The sequence below is a fragment of the Eleutherodactylus coqui genome, chromosome 8 (genome assembly GCF_035609145.1).
Source record: "Eleutherodactylus coqui strain aEleCoq1 chromosome 8, aEleCoq1.hap1, whole genome shotgun sequence".
Taxonomy (NCBI): Eukaryota; Metazoa; Chordata; class Amphibia; order Anura; family Eleutherodactylidae; genus Eleutherodactylus; species Eleutherodactylus coqui.
This window is the reverse complement of record NC_089844.1, coordinates 17,335,834-17,363,293: the sequence shown is the minus strand read 5'-3', so window position 1 is coordinate 17,363,293 and position 27,460 is coordinate 17,335,834. Positions and strand designations below refer to the sequence as shown.

General features: G+C 48.6%; 1 protein-coding gene across 2 annotated transcripts; it reads left to right on the top strand.

Annotated features, from left to right (window-relative positions):
• Nucleotides 1–2,144: 2,144 nt before the first annotated feature.
• NMI (N-myc and STAT interactor) lies at nt 2,145–25,882 on the top strand. 2 transcript variants are annotated; one of them, XM_066575200.1, is made up of 9 exons: nt 2,145–2,260; nt 3,617–3,678; nt 7,139–7,297; nt 7,531–7,647; nt 9,429–9,585; nt 17,089–17,195; nt 18,582–18,768; nt 20,505–20,611; nt 24,210–25,882. In XM_066575200.1, the coding sequence occupies exons 2-9, from the start codon at nt 3,634–3,636 to the stop codon at nt 24,396–24,398; spliced, it is 1,068 nt and encodes a 355-aa protein (XP_066431297.1). In that variant the 5' UTR covers nt 2,145–2,260; nt 3,617–3,633; the 3' UTR covers nt 24,399–25,882. The 2 variants fall into 2 exon arrangements, with proteins under 2 accessions (XP_066431297.1, XP_066431298.1); XM_066575201.1 differs by having other exon boundaries at nt 2,165–2,262; nt 3,620–3,678.
• The last annotated feature ends 1,578 nt before the right edge of the window (nt 25,883–27,460 follow it).

Sequence of the window (27,460 nt, the reverse complement as noted above, 5' to 3'; positions counted from 1 at the left end):
AAACGTATGTTTATGAAACCAATGATTTTCAATGTGTTCATTCTCATTTGCGATGTTTTCCCGATTGTGATGCTGCATGAAAAAAATTGCAGCATCTCCTTTTTTTTTTTTTTTTGCGATACCGCTCATTGCTTTCAATAGGGTCGGCAGCAGCAGCAGGGCCGGCCCCATTGAAATCAAAGGGAGAAGATTGCGATCCCATGCTGCTGTTGTGACAACCACAGCATGCATGAAGGGAACCCCCGCAGCGATGCGAGTCTGTTGCATCCAGTGGTTTCCACATGTTCTCTATTGGAGAACATCACACTCTCAATTCTGATAGAGGCGTTTAAATGCCCCGATCAATATTCGGGGGTCCTAAACAGCTGTTCAGTATCCACCACAGCCTGGGGTCTTGATAGACAGACATGGCTTAATAGACTGCCTGTCAGAAAACGGTACAATGCAAAACTATGGTATTACATTATACAGTATGAGTAATCAAACAGTTGCAAGTTCAAGCCCCCTTCAGGGACTGAAAAAAACAAATTAGTTTTAAAAAGCATTGCTAATTATTAGAAAAAAAAATAGTAACAAAAGTTTAAAAAAATATATTTTCCTTTATTTACAATAAAAAAATCAAAATAAAAAATCCAAAAGCATATTTGCAAATGCTGCATCTGTCCGCAGTGTGTGGGGTAAATCATTTTTTAGTCGAACGTAGTGCGAAAAAGAAAAATATAATGCTAGAATTGCGCTTTTTTTTGGTCACCCTGTCTCCAAGAAAAAATGTAATGAAAAGTGATCAAAAAGTCATTTGTACTCTAAAATGATACTTTCAGAAACAACAGCACGTCTCGCCAAAAATGAGCCCTCGCAGGACTATCCTGACTGAAGAAAAAAAAAGTTATGGTAGTCAGAAAATAATTTTAATTTTTTCCAAGGAGATTTTATTTTTTAAAGCATTACAATAAAAGACTATATAAAGACGCATTCAGACGACCGTATATCGGCCAGGTATTCATTCTCTGCCAATATACGGCGTCTCTCTCTGCAGGGGGAGGAGGCTGGAAGAGCCGGGAGCAGTGCTCTGAGCTCCCGCCTCCTCTCCACCCCATCTGCACTGTTTGCAATGAGAGGTGCGGGACGGTGGGGAGTGTGTGTGTGTGTGTTGTTGTTGTTGTTGTTGTTGTTGTTGTTGTTGTTGTTGTTGTTGTTGGGGGGGGGGTGGAGTTAAGTTCCGAGATTTAGCTCTGTCCTCGCCCCGCCACCTACCATTGCAAATAGTGCAGAGGGGCGGACAGGGCGTAGAAAGGAGGTGAAGAGGGGGCGGGAGCTCATTGCACTGCTCCCAGCTCTTCCAGCCTCCTTCCACTGCAGAGAGGGACGACGGCGTGAATACTTGTCCTATATACGGTCGTCTGAATAAGCCCTAAGTTTGCTATACATTTGGGGGAGCCCAAGATGTCAGCCAGTGTAATCCACTATGGAGATACAGAGTGATCTGCTGCTTTGCCAGTAGGGGTCGCACTCCTGTATAGTGTGGCGGTGTCTTTGGTATCGTTCACATGTGCAGATTATGTTTGTTTGCAGTCACTCCTCCCCAATCTGGGCTGCACTATTAGTCCGCATTGAACAAGTAGCTCCTCCATATGATAGTCTGGCTCTCTGCATTCTACTAGGGTCTGCGGCGATTGTGCCGCCTGCGGTCTATCTGCTTCCTTTTCAGTGAATAATGGCCTTATTTTTTCTCACCTGTGATTTTATTTTTTAAAAGTAGTACAAGAAGAAGCGATATACGTCTGTTACCGTAGTAACGACTCCCAGAATAAAGTTATTACTGCAGTGTGTGCGCCGTAGAAACAAGACCTCACAAAGATGGTGGAACTCTGTAGTTTTTTTCCATTTCACTCCACTTAGAAATTGTTAAAAGTTTTTCAGCACATTAAATGGAGTGAAAAATACAACTCGTCCCAAAAAACCAACAAGGAGCCCTCAGACTGCGGTGAATGAACACAATGATCGTCTGAAAGCGCGGAGGAGAAACCAAAACAAAAGGGCCGTGTCATTAAGGGGTTAAAGACGGCATGGAAGCAGCACAGCCAGGAAGAGAGGTTGCAGCAGGGAGGGGCCCTCCACTACGCCCCCTGTGTATACAGCATGGACGGAGCGCTGACATGTGAGGAGCGGCTGCTGGCAGCTTTCAGTTTCTGTTCTGCTGCAGGAGGAGCAAAGAAGGAGGAAACGTCTTCCTAGGATTCTTCTTGTTCTGTGGACTCCGGTAAGTCACAGTCTGTAAGTCCATTAAGTGGCGGTCTGTAGCTGCGGTGAGTGGCGGTCTGTAACTGCGGTGGGTGGCGGTCTGTAACTGCGGTGAGTGGCGGTCTGTAACTGCGGTGAGTGGCGGTCTGTAACTGCGGTGAGTGGCGGTCTGTAACTGCGGTGAGTGGCGGTCTGTAGCTGCGGTGAGTGGCGGTCTGTAACGGCGGTGAGTGGCGGTCTGTAGCTGCGATGAGTGGCGGTCTGTAACTGCGGTGAGTGGCGGTCTGTAACTGCGGTGAGTGGCGGTCTGTAACTGCGGTGAGTGGCGGTCTGTAGCGGCGGTGAGTGGCGGTCTGTAGCGGCGGTGAGTGGCGGTCTGTAATCGCGGTGAGTGGCGGTCTGTAATCGCGGTGAGTGGCGGTCTGTAGCTGCGGTGAGTGGCGGTCTGTAATCGCGGTGAGTGGCGGTCTGTAATCGCGGTGAGTGGCGGTCTGTAGCTGCGGTGAGTGGCGGTCTGTAGCTGCGGTGAGTGGCGGTCTGTAGCTGGGGTGAGTGGCGGTCTGTAGCTGGGGTGAGTGGCGGTCTGTAGCTGGGGTGAGTGGCGGTCTGTAGCTGGGGTGAGTGGCGGTCTGTAATTGCGGTGAGTGGCGGTCTGTAATTGCGGTGAGTGGCGGTCTGTAATTGCGGTGAGTGGCGGTCTGTAATTGCGGTGAGTGGCGGTCTATAACTGCGGTGAGTGGCGGTCTGTAGCTGCGGTGAGTGGCGGTCTGTAGCTGCGGTGAGTGGCGGTCTGTAGCTGCGGTGAGTGGCGGTCTGTAATCGCGGTGAGTGGCGGTCTGTAATCGCGGTGAGTGGCGGTCTGTAATCGCGGTGAGTGGCGGTCTGTAATCGCGGTGAGTGGCGGTCTGTAGCTGCGGTGAGTGGCGGTCTGTAGCTGCGGTGAGTGGCGGTCTGTAGCGGTGGTGAGTGGCGGTCTGTAGCTGCGGTGAGTGGCGGTCTGTAGCGGCGGTGAGTGGCGGTCTGTAGCGGCGGTGAGTGGCGGTCTGTAGCGGCGGTGAGTGGCGGTCTGTAACTGCGGTGAGTGGCGGTCTGTAACTGCGGTGAGTGGCGGTCTGTAGCTGCGGTGAGTGGCGGTCTGTAGCTGCGGTGAGTGGCGGTCTGTAGCTGCGGTGAGTGGCGGTCTGTAGCTGCGGTGAGTGGCGGTCTGTAGCTGCGGTGAGTGGCGGTCTGTAGCTGTGTGTGAAAGAGCTCTTATAGATGGCCGATGTGTCCCTTGGTGAAGATAAGTGTGGTCTTCCCCCCGGCCTACCCCGCACACCCCGCCTGCACCTACTGTAGCACTTCTATAGTAGTTTCACTTTTCTATCACTTTTAGGTTTCCGGTAAAGGACCATGGACTATACTCGGGAGCTGAAAGAAGAACTGGACAAGTGGAAGGTAATAGAAGGGTTCTGTGGGACTTCTTGATGATGTATCCTCAAGACAAGAGCCCGGAACGTGGCGCAAACCTGCAGTAAAGCAAATATATATATATATATTATATCTCACACACTAATAAGAGGAGTCAGTTTTAATTTCAATAAAGCCAACAATAAAACACGTTTCGAGGAAGAAGAGCCTCTTCATCAGGATACGGGCAAGAAGACCATATATACACGTTAAACAGGTTCAGCGTTGAGTCCAGAAGGGAAGAGGAGGGAACAATGGGACATAACGAAAACCGGTCATGAACCTCAGTACGCATGCAAAATAAACCGCAGTATAAGAGCTAAAATGTGAAACCTTGTATATAACATTACAGTGATGGGAGCGAGGATCAAAGTGATCGGGTGCGTGAATACGCTCAGTGTGGACCGACACACGAGACCCAAGTGTGTGTGTATTATGTTAGAAGGATACAGAATAGTAATAATAGTAGAGATATTAATAATGATGATGAAACAATATGTTGGGATGTAAGGGAGCAGGTATAGGGCCATGTCAGTACAGACAGAGCAGATAGTGCTGTCCATAGTGCAGTGGCCAGGGTTGGTATTGCAGGCACAGCTCCTGTTTTAATTCAATAGAATACCAAGTGGGGCCACTGCATTGTTGACAGCGCTATCTGCTTCCAGCACTGACAGCGGGCCCAGCAATCAGCTGATCGGCATTATTTTGGTGCAGCTTTTCTAGTGTATTTTCTATGGCTTCTCCAGGCAGACAGTCCGCAGTGAATCTGTTATCTGTGAAGGTCCCCTCTGGTGCAAATTTGGCCTTTATGGATTTGTTGCGGATTTTCAGCTGCTGAAAAGCGACTACAGCCCGTGTGAACATGACTTACACGTTACCGCGGGGTCGGAGGCGCAAGGAGCACTTTTGTTTGTCAGTTTTTTTTATTGTAGATGTAAAAAATAAATCTTGCAAATAATCTCAATTAACAATATTCCTGCGTTCGCAGCTCCAGCGCAGGCCTCTGTGTCTCCATGGTAACAGGTTACAAACACGCCTGTACTCTGATCTGCTCTCCCTTTCATCCACTCCTCATGACTATCTATAGCCGTGGCCCTCCAGCTGTTGTAAAAGTACGACTCACGCCGGGAGCGCAGACTGTTGGCACATGCGGTGGTGTATAGGTTGGCATGCAGAGGGGGCAGCGGGCGTAGGCTAACACATCACTGGAGGATCAGGGTTGGTTTGTAGATGTAACTATGCTGACACATGGGTTAGTAAAGGAGCTGTATACACAGATGGTAGGGTAGTTTACCAGTGATGGATAGGATAGGTCATTAGTAGTCGGATGGGGGTCCGCTGCTCAGGATCCCCACCGATTAGCTGATATTGGAGACGGAGCCAGCAGCAGACAGCTCCATCCGTAATGCAGTCATCTGATTGACATTGTATTGAATTTAATGGGAGCTGTGCCTGCAATACCAACCCGGGCCTCTGAGTGTATACGGAGCTGTTAGTTTTAAGCTCTGTTCACAATGGACCTGGCGAACAGCTGATTAGCGGGGTTCCAGAGTGGCAGACCCCTTCCCATCAACTATTGATGACAGATCCTGAGGACAAGCCATCAATAGTTAACTGCTAGAAAACTCCTTTAGGTCTAGTTGCAAAGTTGCTTTATTGTTTTTCGATGCATCGGCGTACCTCCCAGGGGCAGCCTGTACTGCCGTGCACAGCAATGCAAATTTGCGCTGTAAAGCCACCCCCTTTTGGGATAAGCCACACCCCTTGCTCCGCCTCACAGTAACGGTGTCCCTCGGCGACTCCCTCATTCACTCCAGCGTTCATCCTTTGTCCAGGCCTTCTGTCTCTCTTCTGTAGCTGTATCGGAGGAAGCGGAAACCTTTCTGTTTCGTAAACACATTAAAATCGATGAGAAAGAAATGGAAACGTTTAATTCCGTCTTCTTTTCACTTCTCTTCTCCAAAAAGTGGACCGAGACAGAAACCCTCATATGCCGATGCTGATTGGAGGGCGGGGAGAGCAGAAAACAAAAAGGATCATAGGAAGGAAGGGGTCAATAGTCTCAAGAAATTTGTTAAAAACGCTACCATGGTTTCAGGGTCACCCATAGCGGGGCGTACTCGGAGTTCAGACTCAATAGACAGAGGGCCATAATTTTGATAGAACTACAACTCTCAGCAGGCATTGCCAGCTGCAGACCCAGGTCATGCTGGGAATAATAATTACAATAGGTAAGATGGAAGAATACCTCTGCAGCGCCACCCATTGGAAGGCAGCATTCCTGCAAGTCAGTGTTAGACTGGGAATTGTGAGCCAAAGCCAGAGTAACCATACACAGACAGCTGTTTCGGGGTGACTCCCTCGGCTGCTCACTTCACCTGATCCCGCTCTGCAATGGGCACCCATGCTCTAATGTGAGGTCCCAGTGATGCTGCGCTTCTCTTACTCAACAACTTAGGAGGATAAACAGGCCGCTCGAGGAATTGCCTTTAGCGAGTATACTCGCTCATCTACAATGCTTACCTTTTTTCATCCAGTAAAACTGTCAGACGGGTGAAGGAACGAGCGAACCCCATTAGTCAGTGCGGTCCGTTCGGCACAGTTTGTTTCCGTTAGAAGAGGGATCCGGTCATCCAGGGGATTCCATAACGCAGCAGGAATCCCTAGTGCAGATGTGAATAGCGCCTAACCTGGCTGCTCGCTTCAGAGCTCCAGCTCCGTCCAACATGGGTGTAGTTAAAACAACATAGAGGAACAGCTCAGCCCTCCCTGCGCTGCGAGGACATATCCCGCCAACCGCTTTACTAATTGCACATAGAAGGACTCCAGCCAAAGCGGTGCGAGTCACCATAGGCAAAAGTGGAGAGGAGCGAGTGCGGCACGGAGCGTGGTGACCGATCACGCCAGGCGCAGGATGATGTGGGGGCCCTGGTAGACATGCAAGTAAAACGAGTGCCTACGGGGGTGTATAGCAGACCGCCTGGGATACGGAAACCGGGACTGTCCAACAGGATCCAGGACACTTGGGGTTGTGGCATTGGAATAGTAAAAATGGTTGCAGAACTGCTCTCCCTTTGCTGCTCTCTCCCCCGAATTTGCTGGTCTCCTGACCCCTCTTCGGTTTTTCATAATGGCCGCAGCATTCTGATGCCATAGTGGTGTATGGGTAGTCCAAGACACAATGAGCTGCTTGGATTCATCTGCCAATCAGAAAGCAGCATGAAGTGTCTAAGAACACCTTAGCGATAGGGGTGGCGCCGCCATGTTGAAAGACCAAGGAAGGATCGGAATCTGGGTAGACAACTGAAGGAGAAGAGTGGCAGAGGATATTATTCCACCCTCTCTGGTCCCGGACTGGAGGGTCACTAATATTTTGGGGTCGGATCATTCCGTAGGGATGCGGGCTGGAGGGTTCAGCAGTAACAGTAATGTCCAATCCTTCCTTAAGGAACGATGTGAGGAGGAAGAAAAACGCAAATCGGAAATAACTTTAGCCAAACTGGACGCGGACGATCTTCACTGTGAGGCACAAGACCAACTTCGTCAACTGATGGAGAAGTCGGCTGAAATGGAGGGCTGTCTGTCTGTAAAGGAGAGCGATTACCAGGTAAGTGAGCCCCGGTCACCGGAGTCACTGTAAGAACTGAGGTTAGTACTAAGGTCTGCCCTGGATGCTGCGCCACTCCTGTGCATTGGCTGTGTCTGGGACGGCAGTAGTCATGTGCATGCGGAGGAGCTGCAATACCGGACACCGCCTGCGGGCAAGAGCGGCGCTGATCCTGGGGGAATCTCATACAAACCTTTATATGTTTTTGTGTTCTTGTTTTTATGCAACTTCAGAGGGAGATGAAGGAGCTGCAAAGAGAAAAGGATGAACTGATGCGGAACATCGATGAACTGGACTGTAAGATGAAGGAATGCGGGAAACTGTTTGAGAAGATAAGGAGCGACTCGCAGGCAAGTCGAGGCGAACGAGGGATCGAGACCAACTTCACTTGACAGATCCATAAATGTTTAACTGCATTATAAAGAACGCCGTAATAGTGGGATCTCGCTGCGCGGCCACCATGTGACCAAGATGAGGCTGCGCCAACTTGGTGTCGAACGCCGCACGGCCGCTAAGAATCAACGATCGGTTGACACATTTAATTCATTTACAAACCGAAGTGGCTTGGGGCTTTTTGGCCACATCTCTGGCGGATCTTAGCCACGTGGCGACCGCTATGTTAGACCCTCCCTTCTAGATACCTTCGACCCAAATTCCTTTTTGCCCCCTTTAAGTCTGCCTGGGCACATGATCTCTTTCCTCCATGCAGCAGCATCTTGTAGAACTACGTGAATCATCCTCCTCCTGGCTCTGCCGTCTCCCCTGTGATGTTCCAAGTTTTTGCTGTCAGCGCAACCACAACATAATCACTTAGTTTTGCTACTATATTTATGTTACAAGCTTGGTTCTGGTACAGTATTTATTCACTGAGCTGTTCGAATGTGGGTATTCTGCTTTCTGGCTGCTTGGTGCACAGATTGACTATCAGTGCAATGCATATTGTCTTTTTCTTGTAATGGGGACAGGGTATTCTGCGCAGGGGACCATCTAACCCAAGGCCAGCGCTGCCTGCCTTAATTCTTCTTATTGTATTGGTAAGGCCATGTGGAGGGAATTACAATGGGGTAAGTGTTGCAGCCTCTTCATTGTATACCAGGCGTAGCGCTGTACATTTTTGTACTGGTGATGCCTGGTATTGCAGGCTAATCTCAATCTCTGCCATGAGACTGAGCAGTGGAAAGGCCATCTTTTGGGACAGAGTACAGACTCACCTGTTCTTATATCTCACATTGTGTCTAGACCTATGAAAGATTTTTGATGGGACAGGGATTGGGTAACGCGACTCTCCGGAGTAATGAGAGTGTAAGAGGTTGCTCCCCTCTCACCTTCTGGCTTTTATTGTACATATGGATGTTGATATACCATAAATTTCTTCCATTAGTAAGTCCCTTTAAGGAAGCTTCTAAGTAGACCTGTACATTAAATGGGTTGGGACAAGACTTACTTATCGTGTGGATGTACATGACTCTAATTGCTGATACCCCCTCTGATCATGAGAACAAGGGTCCCGTATCCCCGCCCCCCTCCCATACGAATGGAGCGGTGGTTGAGAATGTTGCCAGTTACTCCATTTATCGTAATGGGACTGCTGGAGAAAGCCAAGTATAGTGCCATAGGATCGACCACTGCTCCATTCATACGGGGAGACGCAATACCCTCATTCTTGTGATCGGTGGGGGTCCCAGCGGTCGGAGTCCTATAAATCAAGCACTTATACCCTCGCTTGTGGTCTTATGGACAGACATAAGTTAAAATCTTGGCATATAGGCCAGTTTTTCTGCAGTTCTTATAAATGAGACTCCTCCCCTGTCCAGGCCTCTTAGAATACATCATTGAGCAGCTACTTTACATCTTAACAACTGATTGGTCCGTCTCATTCGCTGCTAAGCAAGAGTGAATATGATTGGACAAAGCTCTCTGTGAAGCCCCGCCCTTTAGACTCCTTCAGTCAGACACGCCCCCCAGACTCCTTCACTCCTGCGTAAAATGAGCTGCCAATACGTAACAGGCATAATTTTTTTGCACCCTGCCATGACAGCATTGTGACTCCCCCTCTTAACATCCTTTCTCCAGTTTCTTACCCTTTCTTGATATGTTCGTGTTCCTTATTCTGGTTTTGTCTTTCCATCAGTTTAACAACGAATTGCCACACAAGGATATAAACTGTACGAAGGAGGAATCGGCTTCTGGAAACCTCTCGAATATCTCTTACACCTGTCAGATCGTGGCACACCTCCCCTACGTCCTGCAGGGTGGACGGGCTCTTCTGACATTTGAAAAAGAAGAAGGTACTGTTCCTTTAAGGGCAAATTGAGGATTATGGTACTGCAATGTATTAAAACTGGTGCAGCTAGAAAAGTGGAGAAGTGCCCTAATAGGACGCTGCAGAGTTGTAACCTGGCTGGTTGTGCGGGCGGCTGTTCTCGTCTGTTACTTCTAACACTATTTCTTGTATAGGAAAACCAAAATCTTAGATTTTGGTATGGAGGGGGAGCGGGAGCGGGAGCTGATCCTGCTCCATACAATGCCGATGCTGGCTGTTTCTTACAGCTGACACCCGCTTGCAACAGCTGTGATCAGCACTCCCACTGATCAAGGCTGTTAACCCTTTAAATGCAGCCATCAATTCTGACAGCGTCATTTAAATGTCCTGATCAGAGTTTAGGAGTCCCGAATGGCCCCCCGCGATCAGATTGCAGGGTGACGTGCGGCTGCCGTGGCAGCTGGGGGCCTTCTAGAATCATATGGCTTGATAGATTGACTGTCAGATCACAGTATAATGTAATACTATGGTACTACCTTAGGCAGGGGCGTAGCTAGAGGCTCATGGGCCCGGGTGCAAAAGTTTAGCTTGGGGCCCCCTTCCAGACCCGTCCACCCACCACTCCTCTTCACAGCTACTCCTTGTATATCACTTTTAGCTACATTACTGTTTTTTTTAATGACCCATCAATGGATCATTAGTAATCAGGGGTTTAGATTTTTAAAACATCCAGAACACAAGCCTCAAGGCATGCTGTGCTTCCCCAAGAAAGAAAAAAATAAATATATATACAGATACATACATACATTGGAGACAGCATGAGCTAACTTTTATCACATGTTAGGGCTCATGTCCACGACCAGGTTTTCACCACGTATTATGCACACGTGGTAATCCCAGCATGCTCTTTCTCTGCGTACCACGTAACGTGAGCCCTGTACACTTGTATGATACACTGCCCATACACATTACATTGTTTCCATACGCATTGTCACTCTAAACAGAGTGGGGAATTAAAAAAAGAATCCCCCTGTGCATGTGCAGTGCTACACAAAGCCGTATGCGGTCCCTGCCGGCAGAGTGCACGGCTGGGAAATGTGTGAGATGCTGGTGGTCTCCCACAGTGTTGTAGGCTTACGGCTGTGGCATTGAGCCCTTAGTCACCAACACAGCGGCTCGGTTCTAGCATACCTCTAATAGTGAAGTCAGGTGCCGGCTCACAGAACCCCCCTCACTCACCCCCACTCCCCATCACACAGAACCCCCCTCACTCACCCCCACTCCCCATCACACAGAACCCCCCTCACTCACCCCCATCACACAGAACACCCCTCGTCCGTCCCCCCCACTCCCCATCACACAGAACCCCCCTCGTCCGTCCCCCCCACTCCCCATCACACAGAACCCCCCTCGTCCGTCCCCCCCACTCCCCATCACACAGAACCCCCCTCACTCACCCCCACTCCCCATCACACAGAACCCCCCTCACTCACCCCCACTCCCCATCACACAGAACCCCCCTCACTCACCCCCACTCCCCATCACACAGAACACCCCTCGTCCCCCCCACTCCCCATCACACAGAACTCCCCTCACTCACCCCTACTCCCCATCACACAGAACACCCCTCGTTTCCCCCACTCACCATCACACACAGAACACCCCTCATTTCCCCCACTCACCATCACACACAGAACACCCCTCCCCCCTCTTAATCATACCGAGGACGTTGCCTCTCACTGACTGCACTTCCTTTCACTATGGTCTCTGCGCAGGCAGGCAGCCTCTCCTGCACATCGGCGCTTCCTCCCAGGACCTCCGCTCAGACCCCTCCCCTCTGATGATCTCTGTGCTGGAGAACCAGATGGGGGAGGGGTCTGAGCGGAGGTCCTGGGAGGAAGCGCCGATGTGCAGGAGAGGCTGCCTGCCTGCTCAGAGACCATAGTGAAAATAAGTGCAGTCAGTCAGTGTCGTGGAAAGTAAGCCCCGTGGGCCCCCAGGGGCTCAGGGGCCGGGTCGCAACCGCACCCCCCAGCACCCCCTATATGTACGCCAGTGACCTTAGGGCTTATTCAGACGGGCGTATATCAGTCGGGTTTTCACACTCAGACGATATACGCTGCCCCTCTCTGCATGGGGAGGAGGCGGGACGGGACTGGAGAAAGTGCACTGAGTTCCCGCCCCCTCTCCGCCCCTCGCCACTGTTTGCAATGGGAGGGGACGGGGTGGAACTTGGCTCCGCCCATCCCATCCCATTGCAAACAGTGGTGAAGGGCGAAAAGGCAGCGAGAGCTCAGTGCACTGCTCTCGTCCCGTCCTGACTCCTGCGCTTGCAGAGAGGGGCAGCATATATTGGCCGGGTGTGAAAATTCCTTAAACTGCAGGAGCGATCAAAGCATTGCAAGTTCTAGTCCACTACAGGGGCTAAACAAAAAAATGTAAAAGTAGTCCTTTTTTTTCTTCTTTTTTTTAAAATTTTAATAACACTAATAAAAGTTTTAAAAAAACTCTCGTCATATTTATAATTCAAAAAATACAAACATATTTGGTATCGCTGCATCGTTAAGGCCGCCTGTCCACGGGCATTGGGGTTTTTCTTCAGTGGATTTCTGCCGTGGGAGAACGCTAAAGTCACCGTGATCTTCTGTGATGGACTTATCATTAATGATAGGTTCATCACGGAAAATCACGTCCAAATCGCGTTTTTTTTTTTATACGCAAGCGGAAAATTGTGGCGACTTTCCGCTCATGTACATCGGGCTGCGCTTTCCATAGTTATCCTATGGAAAGCATTCATTATATTACCAGAGTGCGGATTATCACCACGGATAAGGCAATGATATATCGCCCGTGGACAGGAGGCCTTAAAGTCAGATTTATCCAAATAATCCATTATTTATCCCACAAGCTGCATGTTGTTAGAAAAATACACAATGCTAGAATTGCGCTTTTTTTGGTCACCCACCCAGTCTGCAAGAAATATTGTAATAAAAAGCGATCAAAAAGTCACATGAACTCTAACATGGTACCCAGAGAAACTACTGGATGCCCTCATAAAAGTATGTGGACGAAAAAATAAAAACGTTATGGCGGTCAGAAAATCATTTCCCCCCCCCCAAAGATATATATTTTTTTTCTTTAAGGCTGGATTCACACGGGCGTCGGCGTCTTTATGTTCGGCCACCGGCGACGTAAAATGCGTGAACGGGCGCACAAATCTAACAAATCTGTTGCGCACCCGTTCAGATGGTCCTGGGCTGGAGCATATACCCAGAGGCCACAATGCCGTTGGGCAAGCGGAGACAGTTTAGCTCGGCAAGGGGAGGAGGCGGGGCGGGAGCTAATGTGCTAAGCTCCCACCCGCTCTCCACCCCTTGTTGCAGCCAGCAATGGAAGGAGGCGGTACGGGGCGGAGCTTAGCTGCTAAACTTCCTCCCAACCCCCTTCTCCATAAAAGTGCCCAGCCGAAATGCACTACATTGGCCGGCCGGGCGCTTTTTCGCTTTTTGTGCACAGATGCATTGTAAAACAATGCACCAGAGGGGCAGCGTATATCGGCCGGGTGTGAAAACCCAGCCAATATACACCCGTGTGAATCCAGTCTAAAGTGCTACAGCAAAAAGAAACCCAAAACAGCTGTGCTACACGGTACATCCATTATGATCCCGACACATCCCACGCACACAGCTCTCCTACATCCATCCTTATTCACACCCATCACACACACACAGCTGTGATACATCCATTATTTTTCACAGACCTCACACACACAGCTTACTACTATCTTACTACCATCTTACTACCATCTTACACTGGCTTACTACCATCGTGACGCCACACATCACTTACACAGCTATACTACATCCATCCTGATTCCCACACGACACAAACAGCTCTACTACATCCATGCTGATCCATCCTGATTCCCATACATGACACACACAGAGCTCCTGGATACAGTGATCAGCCCCATGTTGTGTGATCCCTGACTCCACCCACACAGGTGATCACATGTCGGTGACATCATCACAGGTCCTAGTAGCTGCTATTGGCTTATCCAGTATACAGTACTTTCTACCAAACTGCAAAATGGCTCCTCCCACAGTAGTGACATCACCGCAGGTCCTTCAGCCCACCGGATCTTTGTAATGGCAGTAGGTCAGTGTGTTCTGTCAGGAGTTGTGTCTGAGATAATAACGGCTTAGTTATATTCTCATTTTGTTATTTTTGTCCTCCCTTCCAAGAGCCCTAACTTTGTCTTCCCTCTGTCGGTCAGGCTCTGTCTTTATATATACTGTAGGACCTGTGATGATGTCATCAGGGTTGAAGCGATGATGTAATCAGGGGGCGGAGCATGAGACGCGCACGCACACACACATACATACAAATGGACAAGTGGTCGTTAGTAGCTTGATGAACATTTATAGAGAGGGGACATCCACTTGGAATCCCCCTCTGTGACCCAGAAGGAGGAGACACTCAGTAAGAGCGCCTCCCATCCTGTCCTGGTATTACAGGACGGCCATTCATTTGAACGGCTCTCTTTAATACTACACTTCTCTTGTAGGGAAAATGTGTAGCTGACTGCGGCCTTCCCCTGCAAAATTGTCCGTTCCCCAGGGATGCTCAGAGCAGAAGCCGGTGTGTTCAGCTGTTTGCCATGGGACCCCTTTAATGAAGAGTAACCTCTACACGCTGGGTGCAGACGTCCCCATTTTCGGGAACGAAGATTATTAACCCCTTGGTGACATTCGTCATACGGGCACATCAGGTGTCACCTATCTTTGACAGCTTGCACCTGGATGTAATGGCAGTGATCAGAGAGAATGAGTGCAGTTATTAACCATTTAGACACCGCTGTTTTTTAATTTTTAAAGTGACATTTAAATGACGTAACAGAAGTGCAATTCAGATATCCTGGGATTACAGGGTTACCATGCACTCTGGCCTATAAAGCCCTGCTTGTGGCACGGATTAATTAAATACTTGTCAGTATACAATATACTGCAATACAGAAGTACTACACTGTATTGTAGAAGTGATCAAATGATAACTAGCTCAAGTCCCCTGTGGGGACTAAGCAAATGAAAAAGATAAGTGAAATTTATATTTTTTTTCTCTTGCATCTTCTAACGGCCATAACTTTTTTACTTTTCTGTGGTTGTATGTAGATTTTTTTTTTTATACACGGGACAACCTCTGGTTTCTATTGGTACCGTTTTGGGGTATAAAAGACTTTTTGCTTGCTTTTTTAAATGCACCTTCGAAATGGGGTGACCAACAAAGGACAAGTCTGATTATGGCCCCCTGCACACGAGCGTTCCGGATTCCGCTAGCGGATTTTCACGCGCGTATGGTACCTAAATGTGCTTGCGGATAGGTGCGGATGCGTGAAAAATCACGCGCGGATATACGCGGATGTGTTGCGGAAAAAAACGCGCAGAAAAACCAGCAGACACCCCTTATTGTAAACCCAACCCCTAGAGAACTGCCCATTCCTTGGAAAACAGCTTAAAAACCAACACCCAGACTCCGTTTTGTCCCTCTTGCTTGTGCGAGCACCGTTAAATTATTCTGGCAACATGCTTTCACCCGGTGAGCAGATGTCTTAGGCCGCCTGCACACGGGCGGAAATCCCGCTGCGGTTTTTCCCGCGAGATTTCCGCCACTGAAAGTTTGCATAGGAGTGCATTACAATACGCACTCCTATGCAGACGGCCGCGGTTTGGCCGCGCGAAATCTCGCGTGGCAAACAAACCGCGGCATGTCCTATTTTTGTGCGGGGCTCGCACTCACCCGGCCGCCGGCTCCGGTCTGCGCATGCGCCGGCTGCGCGGCAGCCGGCACATGAAAGAGCCGGGGCCGCCAGGCGCAGGTGAGTACGCGCTCGTCTCTGCAGGCTCTCTGGTCGGGTCCCGTGGTGAGAATTCTCGCTGCCGGATGCGACCCGCTCGTCTGCAGGCGGCCTTTGTGGGCATGGTTGATCCATGTAACTTTTTTCGGGCGCTTCTCCAGCGTGACTTTATTTCAGTCACTGCAAAAAAATTCACAAGAGGAATTCATTACTACAGATTTTGCATTCTTACATCCTGCATTGGCAAGAAATACTACCTATCTCCCTCTACACATTTGCCTGTGAAGCTCTGTGCTGTGTGTTGGGACGCCTCCTACCATGCCTACTTCCTGTAGTCATAGCAACCAGTGACTCCATCTGCAGCTGCACTGCGGATGTACTGCGTGAAAAAACGCACCCATTCACTTGTATTGGAGGCTTCACGCGCATGATCCGACCCAAATTAGAACAGGTTGCAGATTTTTTCACGCGCGTGAAAAAACGCGATACAAATCCGTCCGTCTGGGGACAACTGCGGATCCTCATAGGAGTATATTGGCTGCGGTCTGGGGCGGATAATGTGCCTAAAATAACGCGCTGGAAATTCCGTTCGTGTGCAGGCACCCTATGTTGTTTTTTTTTTTTTTTTGTGATGGTGTTCACCACGTAGGATAACAATGCTTTATTTTGATAGTTTGGACTTTTAGGGACACAGAGAGCAAATCTGCTTATTTTTATATTTAGATGTTTCTTTCATTGCAAAAATAGGAAAACTATATTTTTTATTCTTAGAATGAAATTTTAATTTTTTTTTAAAAGATATTTTCTTTTTTTTCTTTTTTTTAAAGTTTCATTTTTAACTACATAAGCTTAGTATTGTTAACTTTATTCTGCGGATCAATAAGATAAGATGTCACTTTTGCTGCCTCGTGTACTTTTAATTTCACTCAACTTGGAAAACTGCAAAAGCGCATTATATGGTACGTTAAAGGGGTTGTCCCGCGCCGCAACGGGTTTTTTTTTTATTCAATAGGCCCCCCCGTTCGGCGCGAGACAAACCCAATGCATGTGTTAAAAAAAACAAAACGTTTAGTACTTACCCGAATCCCCGCGCTGCGGCGACTTCTTCCTTACCTTAGCAAGATGGCCGCCGGGATCTTCACCCACGATGCACCGCGGGTCTTCTCCCATGGTGCACCGTGGGCTCTGTGCGGTCCATTGCCGATTCCAGCCTCCTGATTGGCTGGAATCGGCACACGTGACGGGGCGGAGCTACGAGGACCAGCTCTCCGGCACGAGCGGCCCCATTCACCAGGGAGAAGACCGGACTGCGCAAGCGCGTCTAATCGGGCGATTAGATGCTGAAATTTGACGGCACCATGGAGACGAGGACGCTAGCAACGGAACAGGTAAGTGAATAACTTCTGTATGGCTCATAATTAATGCACGATGTACATTACAAAGTGCATTAATATGGCCATACAGAAGTGTATACTCCCACTTGCTTTCGCGGGACAACCCCTTTAAGTGGTTTCACTGAAAAATACAACTTGCCCCATAAATAAATGCTCTCAGTTGGCTCATTGATGGGAAAATTAAAAACTAAAAAGGAGAAAACAAAAGTGAAAAAATGAAAACTGGCGTCCTCAAGAGGTTAAAGTTGATATATTTTTAAAATGTCTTGTTTTTCTGCAGTGGCCCAACGTATTATTGATAAAGGAAGACAGAAAGTTGAATTCAGCAATGGATATGAAGAAGTGACGGCATCTCAAGTGCAACTTGGAAGAACCGTGACATTTGAGGTATAAAAATTGTTTGTTTTAGTCCATTTTTATTATTCAAGGGGTTGAGCCTGTAGGGCCACATGAACGTCATAGAGAGGGGTCCCCCGCTTAGAACCCTCTCTATGGCTGGCATGGAGAGTCACTCCATAAGAGCGGCTCCTGTCTGGGCAGACTGTATTCCTTCCTTGTAATTACAGCATGGCCAGTCATGTACAAGGCTGTCATGATAAACTACATTTACCCTGCAGCGGCCTATGATCCCTCTGGGAACAGCATTCTGAAAGGGGTTGTGCATGTTGTCACAACCCCCTTTAAGAAGTTGTAAAAGTTAATAGAGGGGAGGCAGGAACCTCATTAATAAGCCAGAAAGGAGAGGGCTATAAAGAATACTTCTCACTCTGAAGGACCTAAGTTGTCCATGTATCTCCATGGTCAGCCAATCAATTTCAGTGGAAATTGTGTAATACTAAATTTCCCCTGTGGGGGTGCTGCAGGGAAACCCAGCACTTTCCTAACAAATTGCAATTGCCAGAAAGTTGATGTAGACCTGCTTTGCCTCACACTGATTTGGCTTAGCACTAGATCTGGAGGCAGCACTGGCTTTCATCTATTAACTCTCCGACTGAGAGTTGGTGTTGACTGTGGTGACCTCAAGCTGTTAATCGCAGAAGTATTCTCAGTGGTGTGGCAGCTGACACTACACAAGGCCAAGATGCGGTAGCTGAGGGTGTGAACACAGACGTAAACTGTAGACAAGCTCAGGGCAGGCAGCATAAACCTCGGTATAGAAATCGGGCAAGAGGTCAGTGCTCACAGAACTTGTTCACGACGATACATAGTCCTGGTTGGGGACCAACTCCAATTTAGAGAAACCAAACTGCTTAAGCTTCCTTCTTAGGGGGAGGATGCTTAATATAGCCAGGGCCAACAGGTGATAGGTCAGAGATACTTTAGCAGGGCGCACACTGGCCCTTTAAGTATGGAGGCGGGAGCGTGCGCAAACTCTATGGGCTGAGGAAAATGACTGAACATTGGGCAGAACATGACGTGCACCCTAGGAACGAGAAAGCCAACCGACCACGGTAGCAGGTGAGAGGAGATGGTGGCATGACGTGACAGTAGCTGATCACTGGGGGATCCTACTATTCCCTGACATTAATTTACCCTACTAAGATAAATGGATTGTCCGGATTGTATAGAACACTACTCTACACACTGGTTTGCACCTACTAAGCCATCTGACTGTCATCTGTTTATTGTGTTTCTATATACACTTTCGGTAATGCGGTTGGTTTCGATTGGCTTTTATATAGATTTTACATTTACTAAATATATTTATTACTTATTGAGACGGGCCATAAGGAGACATATCTTGTCTGACTTCTTTATTCTTCCATTTCACAGATCAACATGGACATCTCTAACACAAAAGTAAAAGTATTTAATCTCCCAATTGACCTCCCTGAGGAGACCCTGAAGGATAAACTGGAGCTTACCTTCTACAAATCTAATGTCGGAGGTGGAGAAATAGAGTCCGTGGAATGCAACAGAAACAATCATTCTGCCTGCATTACTTATGAGGAGAATGGAGGTACAGTGTGTGTTTAGTCTGGGTGTACAGTAGATGTAGGAGCTTTTTTTTTTTTTTTTAGTAATTATGAATTAACAGATTCTGAACATCAATATACTTTTTTGAGATAGAAAAAACACCTTCAACCTCAAGAAAAAGTAATAAAAAATGACTGAAACTCCCATTATGTGGCCAGATAAACCCTTCCGAATCCAGAATGTGTATGAAGCCGCTCTCTCTCCCCTCTCAGCAGGAAGTCCCAGCATTGTCTCAAATATCTACCAGAATCTGGTGACATTACTTTCATGTAGACACAGTGTATTTTTAGCCTTGCTTGTCAGCAAACAAAGTATGAATTTTGATTCACAATGGGTATCCTCCAGTCGTCAAAAATATCTTTATGGTACATGGTGTGTGGAGAGTCCCACACTAGTATAGAGTAAAGATGCCAACAGACCTTCCACGGCTCTCAGCTGAAGGATCAACTGTTTTGCTGGCTCACCCATAGACTGAATGTTTGGCTTGGCCAGGGGTCCCCGAAGCCTTGATACTGCCTTTGGCAAAGTATCCCCCCCCCCCCCCCCTGCAAAAAATCCCACTCCTTTTACAGGCATTGAAAGTGCCAATACACACGATACCCCATACGTATTTGTACCATTGAGACTAAGTAATAGTGGCAGAGTAATACAGCCCCCATAGTGGCCCTAGTAGCAATAGAGTCACCCCCTTTAATGGTACCAGTAGTTATAGTGTCTATCTTTGTAGCCCCAGTAGTAATAGTGATCCCGTTAGGGGCCCCAGAAGTAATAATGTGCCCCATAGTTATCCCAGTAGTAATAGTATTGTCTTTATTGGTCCCAGTATTAATAGTGGCCCCAATAGTAACAACACCCTCATTAGTGGCCCCAGTAGTAATAGTGCCCCCCATTAGTGGTTTCAGTGGTAATAGCACCCCTGTTAGTGGTTACAGTAGTAATAGCTCCCCCGTTTGGGGCACCAGTAGTAATAGCGCTCACCCATTAATGACGCCAGTAGTAATGGTGTACCCCATAGTGGCCGCAGTAGAGTGTCCCTGGAACTCTGGCCGGGCAACAACCGAACACGCATTTCACGCACTCATTCCACAACTTTGGTCAGGTGGCCACTGCTGAGTCTGTGACCGCTGACCTCTCCTCCAGGTTCAGTGCTATGTACAGGCTGGCCTCTGTGTGTAGTGACTCAGGCGTTAGGGAAGAGATCAAGGATGACCGACTCGGCACCGGCTGTAGCTGGACAGGAGCTGCAGACCGAGTGAGTGAAATGTTTGTCAGGTCGTTGCCCGGACGGCTGCCAGATGGCAATTATTTTTTGATGGCTATTAATATAGCTGGTAAAAAATAATTATCGCTGGGTGGCAGCCCACCACCCTCCGAGATTCTACTGACAGCCTCCTGAGACGGTAGTCCTAGGTTGCCTCGTGGCAGGGGTGCCCCTGAGCTTGGACCAGCATTTGTGTATTTATGGAGGTAAGCCAAAGCCAGATGGCGCTTGTGGCAGCTTGTCTCCCGATATCATCTGTTGAGTATATGTTGAGCTGCTCCCATACACATTAGAGGGTCTTCAGGCCCCACTGATATTGGCGGGTTCAGATGTCTAGGTACTAGTATGTATGGGGGTCTTAAGAGTGCACACAGACTGCCACTGGGCTCGGGTACTAGTCATTGGCATTACCATGGCCGTGTAGGATCCCTTTTGATTGTCTTTATACTTTCTTTTAGTTGCTCAGCGTGTCTTAAAGACAACTCGGCATCTCCTAACGGCCGGCGGTTCCACATATGAAGTTGGACTTGCACCAGTAATAGAAATACAGCTGAACAAACTACTGGTAAGCTTCCGATGTTATGGAGTTCATGGGGTTTTCAAGAGGAACTCTGTGATCCCCGTTTTTGGGCATAACCTGCCCCCGTGTGTATGTGTGGCAGGTTAAATAATTTTTTTTCTGATAGTGATATTCATTCTATCCTTGTTGTCATTGAATTCATCACTTTATGCAATGATTTCATGGCGAGTTTGTGGGTGGTATTCTGCAGTGGGGGCAGGGCTTACACATAGAATCAGATCCGCAGTGTAAAGCATGGGGAGCTGCAGTGATAGTTTTTGCAGTTGAGAGTTATCAATGGTAAATTGTCATGTTGCATGCAGTGTCAGGCTGCTCATACATCCAAGTAGCTTGCGGCTGACTATCTTATCTGAGACCACCTCACACTATGGGGAAAACTTATAAAACTTTTAGCATAATTTCAAACACAGTTCTTAATATAATTTCCACACAATGCACCCCCCATAAGCAGAGCCGCACGCTTCTTCATACATTAGACCCCTCTTGGCTGCTCTATGTGGTGTCACAGAAACGATACATTATATATAAATGTGCCCATCTGAAGCGGCCATGCCCCTCCCATCAATCCCCGCCTTTTATATTTACAAAAGTGGTGAGGGCGGTGCAGAAAGCCAAAAAGTCATAAATGTTTTCCATAATTCTAGAGTAAAGCCCTTTTTATATAAATCTCTTTTTTGTTCTGAATGGAGAGAGGGGAGAAAGCTGCTGCCAGACTCCCCTGCCAGCGGATTATCTCCAAAAAGCAAAAGGATGGGGTATGTTGAAACCCATCTGCCCGATCCTTATCTCCCCTAACCTCAGCTATCGAGACAGTCTGCCATACACATTGTATAATTGGCCAGTCCTGGGTTCAGCCGATCTTCATCTAATATGTATGGCGAGCTTCAGGCTCTGTTCACATTGTGTCATAGCTATAACAGGAGCCACAATGCAGCAGCAGATCCATTGTACGAAGGATACTGCAAAACCCTACAACTCATCCTGTCAATGTTATGTGCTGCACTATTTGTCCTGTGAAACCTGGAGTAATGGGAAGAGTGTTAAAGGGATGGAAGGGAGGAAGTAAGGGTGGCTGGGACCTTAGGAGGCAGTGATCATGATATCCTTGGATGTTGGATAACAAGGGGAGGAAGACCTGAGAAGACTCAGACCTCAATGTTGGATTTCAGAAAGGCAGATTTTACTGAACTCAGAAAGAGGAGAGGAAGAATCCAATGGCTGGATGTTCTTAAGGACAGAAATGTCCAAGAAGGCTGGGAAATATTGCAAAATGAGATTCTCAAAGCACAATCGTTACCAATCCCTAAAAGAAGGAAGAATGGGAAGCATTTAAAGAGACCAGGATGGATGAATGCAGAACTTGGACACATGGTAAAGAGGAAGAAAAATATGTTTATCAAATGGAAAGTGGGGGAATATCTAAAGAAGAATATAATGGGGTCTGCAGAAACTGTAGGGCAAGTGTCAGAAGAGCTAAAGCTAATAATTAGAGATAAGCGAGCACACTCGTTTAAGGCTGCTACTCGATCGAGTAGCAGTCTTATCGAGTAACTGTGTACTTGCCCGATGTGTTAAGAGAAGCATAGAGTCTAGATCACGTGAGGTCAATATCCCCCTGTACTCTTCCTTGGTCAGACCTCATCTGGAATACTGGGTCCAGTTCTCGGCACCCCACTTTAAAAAAGACATCAACAAACTGGAGCAAGCTCAGAGAAGAGTTACAAAGATGGTGAGCGGTCTGCAAATCAGGTCCTATGAGGAACGGTTAAAGGATCTGGGAAGGTTTAGCTTGCAGAAGAGAAGGCTGAGAGGAGACTTAATAGCCGTCTACAAATATCTGAAGGGCTGTCACAGTGCAGAGGGATCAGCCCTATTCCCATCTGCACAAGGAAAGACTAGAAGCAATGGGATGAAACTGAAAGGGAGGAGACACAGATGAGATATAAGACAGTGAGGGGGATCAATGAGTGGAACAGGTTACCACGGGAGGCGGGGAGTTCTCCTTCAATGGAAGTGTTCAAACAAAGGCTGGACCAATATCTGTCTGGGATGATTTAGTGATCCTGCACTGAGCAGGGGGTCGGACCCGATGACCCTGTAGGTCTCTACCATTCTATGAGTCTATGGGATATTCTGACAAGTGTTCCTATGGGCGGTGTCGGAAATTGCAGTTCGTCCTTTCTTAATATTTTTAGCCCCTTTTAAGGCTCTTCCCCTGCTGCTTGTCATGGGCTGCTGCACTCTACTGCACCAACTTCAGTACTTGTGCCTCGGCTTCTATCACTTTAAGAGCCCTAGGGGCTGGACACAACTCCAAAGGTATTTGTCTTCTTGTTCCCCCCCTAAATCGTTCATTGAAGAGGGCGCAGGTCAGTGATAGCTGTATTTTTCCCTGTGTATATCTATGCCGATGAGCGCTGCACACGCAGGTATAACACCGCTACAGCGCATGCGCCAAGTGCCAGTGCCAAGAAAAGGAAGTATTAATTCTGTGTACAAGCAGATACTGCCAACGGCGCGGTGCAAAGATCTGAGGCAGAGAGCGATTTACCCTTGGCAATGCAGTTCATAAACAAACGTTGAACATGAGCCATTGTTAAGGGAAGAACTTTTTGGTACAGGCATTAACATCCAATGAATTAAAGGGGTATTCCAGAGATGGGACTCTAGCTCACCTATTTCCTCAGCCCCATTGAAATGAATTGAGCGGTATAGCGCATGCATGATCAGGACTCAATTCACCCCCGCCAGAGCAGCAATCCAGTAGTGGGGCAGGATTCCCTCTTCTCGGAATGGTGGTGGTCCAACCACTGGGACCCCCATCAAATCTATCAGTTTTCACCTACCCTATTGATGAGTGAAAACTGGAAGGAAATGCCCCGTCTCCAGAATACTCCTTATAGTCTGCGACTAAAATACTAATGACCTACCCTCAGGACAGGTCATCAATATCCAATCGGCGAGGGTCCGTCTATCTGGTCCCCTACCAGTCAGCTGTTTGAAGAAGCCGCGGTGCTTGGCAAATGCCACAGCCTCTACACTGCATATCGGGCTCACACGGGCAGATTCCAACTGCGGAATCTGCAACCGGCGTCCGCACAGAGGATTGGTGGCAAAAAGTGGACATTGCAACGCATGTACTTTCACTTTTTCTTCCACACTTGCGGATACAAATTGCGTAATTGCGAAGAAAAATCTCAACATGCTCTATTTTGCCGCGGATGGCCTCCATTGAAGTCAATGGAGACCACCCGGCCCACAGCCCATGCGCGATTAATATTGGCGTATGGGCTGTGGGTATCCCCGTCATCGCTAAGCGACTGTGCGGAAGATACAAACATTGAAGAAAAATACTGTACTGCGCATGACAGACGGCGGCGGTCCTCCGCAATGCAGAAACAGCCGGTAAACAGGGTCGCCAACCGGGCTCACAGCCGGAATCCGCTGTGGGCCTCCCGCATGCAGGATCCGGTCCGCCCGTGTGAGCCCGGCCTTACTGGAGTTGGACTGAGCTGCCGCCGGGTCACATGACGAGTGAATGTGGCAGAGAAAATACTTAATTTTGTATAATTTTCCTTTTCAGATATTTTCCGGCATTTGCCGAAGAAGCGTGCAGCTGTCGGAGATCGCACATCAGACGGACTCCGAAGACGACATTAAGGATTCTGTAGAAATCCACTTCCAGAAGCCAAGTAATGGCGGCGACGAGGTGGAACACATCGCCTTTTACCTCCATAATAAACTGGCGCACTTTGAGGAAGATACGGCTTAAGAATAGAGGCAGCAAGACGAGGCGAACGCTTACAGCCCGCCATCGGCGCACTGTTCAATTGGGTTTTACTACAATCATTTGGCATATAATGGGTTAATAATAATTGGGCTGCGCTCACACAAGCATTATGGGTTCCGTTTTTTCTGCTCTGTAATGTTACGGATTTCCTGCAGGGGGCGTACACAGAAATCATGTTGTTCTATTGGTTGTGGGGGAGCTTTCAGAGCTTGGTCGCGTTCAGTGGCGCAGACTTGTGCGAGTGCGTGATGCCGCTGGACGCTATCTTAGTGATCGGGGTTCTGGGCAAAGGAAAAGCCTTCGCTACAGTCCTGTGACGACAGAGGAGCTGCGCCAAGTGCTGACGTCTACCTGATTGTGCAGAGCGGGCGTGAGCGCCGATGGCACGCTGGGGGTAAAGGGGGGATATCACGCCTTCCATTACTGCTGCTGCATGATATATGTAGCAGCGGGACCTAAACGGTTATATTCCCAATTGTGTGAATATACCCGGATGTACACTGCGATTCTCAGCCCCCCACTTCTAATAGCGCAGCTCCACATGTGCCTGGAGGTCACATACCTGCTCGGGGCACCATCTGACTGCTCCCCCATCGCCTGCTGTACACTGACTGCAGGATAGTGAGAAGTCTGATGGCGCACGGAGCCCTGCGGTTGGCGTCGCTCTGTCAGTATATGTAATCAGAGTTTTCCTGTTGGGCAATGGTTCGGAGGATAACTGTTCAGCAAATAGCACAGGGTTGGGGGGGTCTGTTCGGCCCAGGCCCCCCTGCCAGCCCCTCTATTGGCAGCATGACACTAATCCCCCAGCCAAATGAAAACAAACGACGCTGAATGCAGCCCACCGACTCTCCTCACACCGTCCGCCACTTTCCCGGACAAAACGGAGCAGCGGGCTGCGCAATTTCATCCAGGATTTTAATGGAATCCAGTAACGAAGACCCCAAATGCTGATGTGAACGGAGCCCCACGTGAGGAGCAGGGGAATTTTATCGTACGGCCCTCATAACTTTCACTTCCTTTTGATCTACAAATCGCTATGCAGAGTTGCGCGCTTCCATGCAGGAAGGAATATCCTGCAGGTGCTGATAACAGAGAAAGACGTAAATAGAACCGAGTTCTGTTTGTCCGCAGGGTCGCAGTAAACGCGCCGTTATTTGCTCTGGGCGAGTTGAAAATCGCATGGCACGTACGTGTGATCTTTGCGCTCGTGAGCGTTGCAGCTACCGGGATGCAAGTTTTCTCACCCGAGTAAATGTGGCCTAAAAGTGGAAACTTGTGGCTGCGGAGCATTAGGCCGCCTGTGAGCCAGCCGCAGCACTGTTATGACCGCTAAGAACGCTATTTTTCCGTAGCCCCTGTGGTGTAAGACAACGTAGGGATCCTGTGGCTGATAACAGAAAGGAATAGCTTACCGATTGCTGAACTGATGTAAGAATAATTAAACTCTTATCTGGCATAAAAGACTCTGAAGTCGTCGTCTTCTTTCTGGATGGAAGAAACGCTTCTCCACCGATCGCCGTACGATTAACCCCTTCCTCACCGGCCTGTTCCGTGCCTTGAGGACCAGGCGATTGTCATCATCGCATTACAAGAGCCGTAACTCGCTGAGGGCCGACCATACGACTTGTGTATTTTACCGTCCGCGCTCCGGGGGTCATATAATGTGTTGCAGAGCTTTTAGTATATTTTTTGGGGGTCCCGATCGAAACCCCCAGAAATTCTGTTGTTTTTTTGGGGGGTTTTGTTTTTACAGCGTTCAGTATAAAGGTCGGAGCGCGCGGCTACGCGAGGCGCTTTTTGCAGGTAGAGTTGCAAAAGGTGGCCACCGATCGCATGCAGAGACTTCTGATTTCGGAGAACTGCCGCACAGATGCCATTGGTCGCGGCCTCCGCCCTCTGATGGCCACATGGCGGCTTTAGCAATTGTGCGACTACTGACAACATAATGCGCTGTACGACCGCTATCATTCAATGCAGATAATAAAAAAGGACAAAGATAACCACTACGGAGCTCACTGTATACAGATATATGCAGCCATCACTAGGGGACATATATACACAATCACAATCCCCCTAGTGGTGATATATACACAATCACCACTAGGGGGAGCCCCATGTGTGCACATATCTTCCTATACAGCCTGAGGGCTAGCTCACTGTAGACAGATATAAAAAGCCACCACTAGGGGGAGTCCCTGTGTGTACATGCCTGTCTATATGCACAGTGATGTCATCAGTCCTCCGCTATATCATTACATGGACTATGATCACTATTACTAGCAATAATGCACTACAGCACAGAAGCACTACTATGTAATATAGCGACCAGAGGTCCACAAGTTCAAGTCCCCTATAATAAAAAAAAACCTTTTCCCCAGTCGTCTCCACGACAGCACCATTTGAGATAGCCTCCTCCTGGTTGGACAGGAACACACTGAGAGGTTAAAAAGCTCCCCCCTCTCCCACCTTCCTCAGTGTCTTCCTGTCCTGCCAGGAGGCTGGATCGACGAGAGGTGCTGGTGGAGACACCAGCATGAAGTAACTTACAGACGGATCGGAGGGCAGTGGGTCAGCCTGTCCTCCCTTCCCAACGAGCGGCTCCTGGGACGCCACATGGGGTGGTTCCCCCGGGCCAGGCTTCCTCCCGTGGCGGCCCATACCCGTTTGAAGAAGAGGTGTGCGCGAGCTGGGAGGAAATACATGGCCAGTTTCTCTTTGGCCCAGATCTCAACAAAATTCTCGAGAAGGCATCCGATAGGAAGAAGGGGTTCCCAGAGGAGAAACAGCAGAAGAGGAAGACCTTTTTTCGGGCCCCAGCGCAACAGCCCGAGTCGTATAGGGGCAAGACAGGCTGCTGGAGTTACCCCAAGGGGGGTAGAGGGAGATATTTCCTCTTCAACCCCCACCAGGGGGATTCAACAAAACAGAAACCCTGATGCCATCCCAGTAGGGGCGAGGCTGGGGAGCTTTGCGGATCGATGGGACGCGATTTGCGAGGGCTCATGGATCCCAGAGATCCTACAGCAGGGATACCAAATAGA

Bases quoted from the DNA above. Each gene is read 5' to 3' on its own strand.
- NMI (XM_066575200.1), top strand. From the start codon at position 3,634: ATGGACTATACTCGGGAGCTGAAAGAAGAACTGGACAAGTGGAAG. The intron at 7,298-7,530 runs GTAAGTGAGCCC...ATGCAACTTCAG, and splicing joins TAAAGGAGAGCGATTACCAG to AGGGAGATGAAGGAGCTGCA. The intron at 17,196-18,581 runs GTATAAAAATTG...TCCATTTCACAG, and splicing joins GAAGAACCGTGACATTTGAG to ATCAACATGGACATCTCTAA.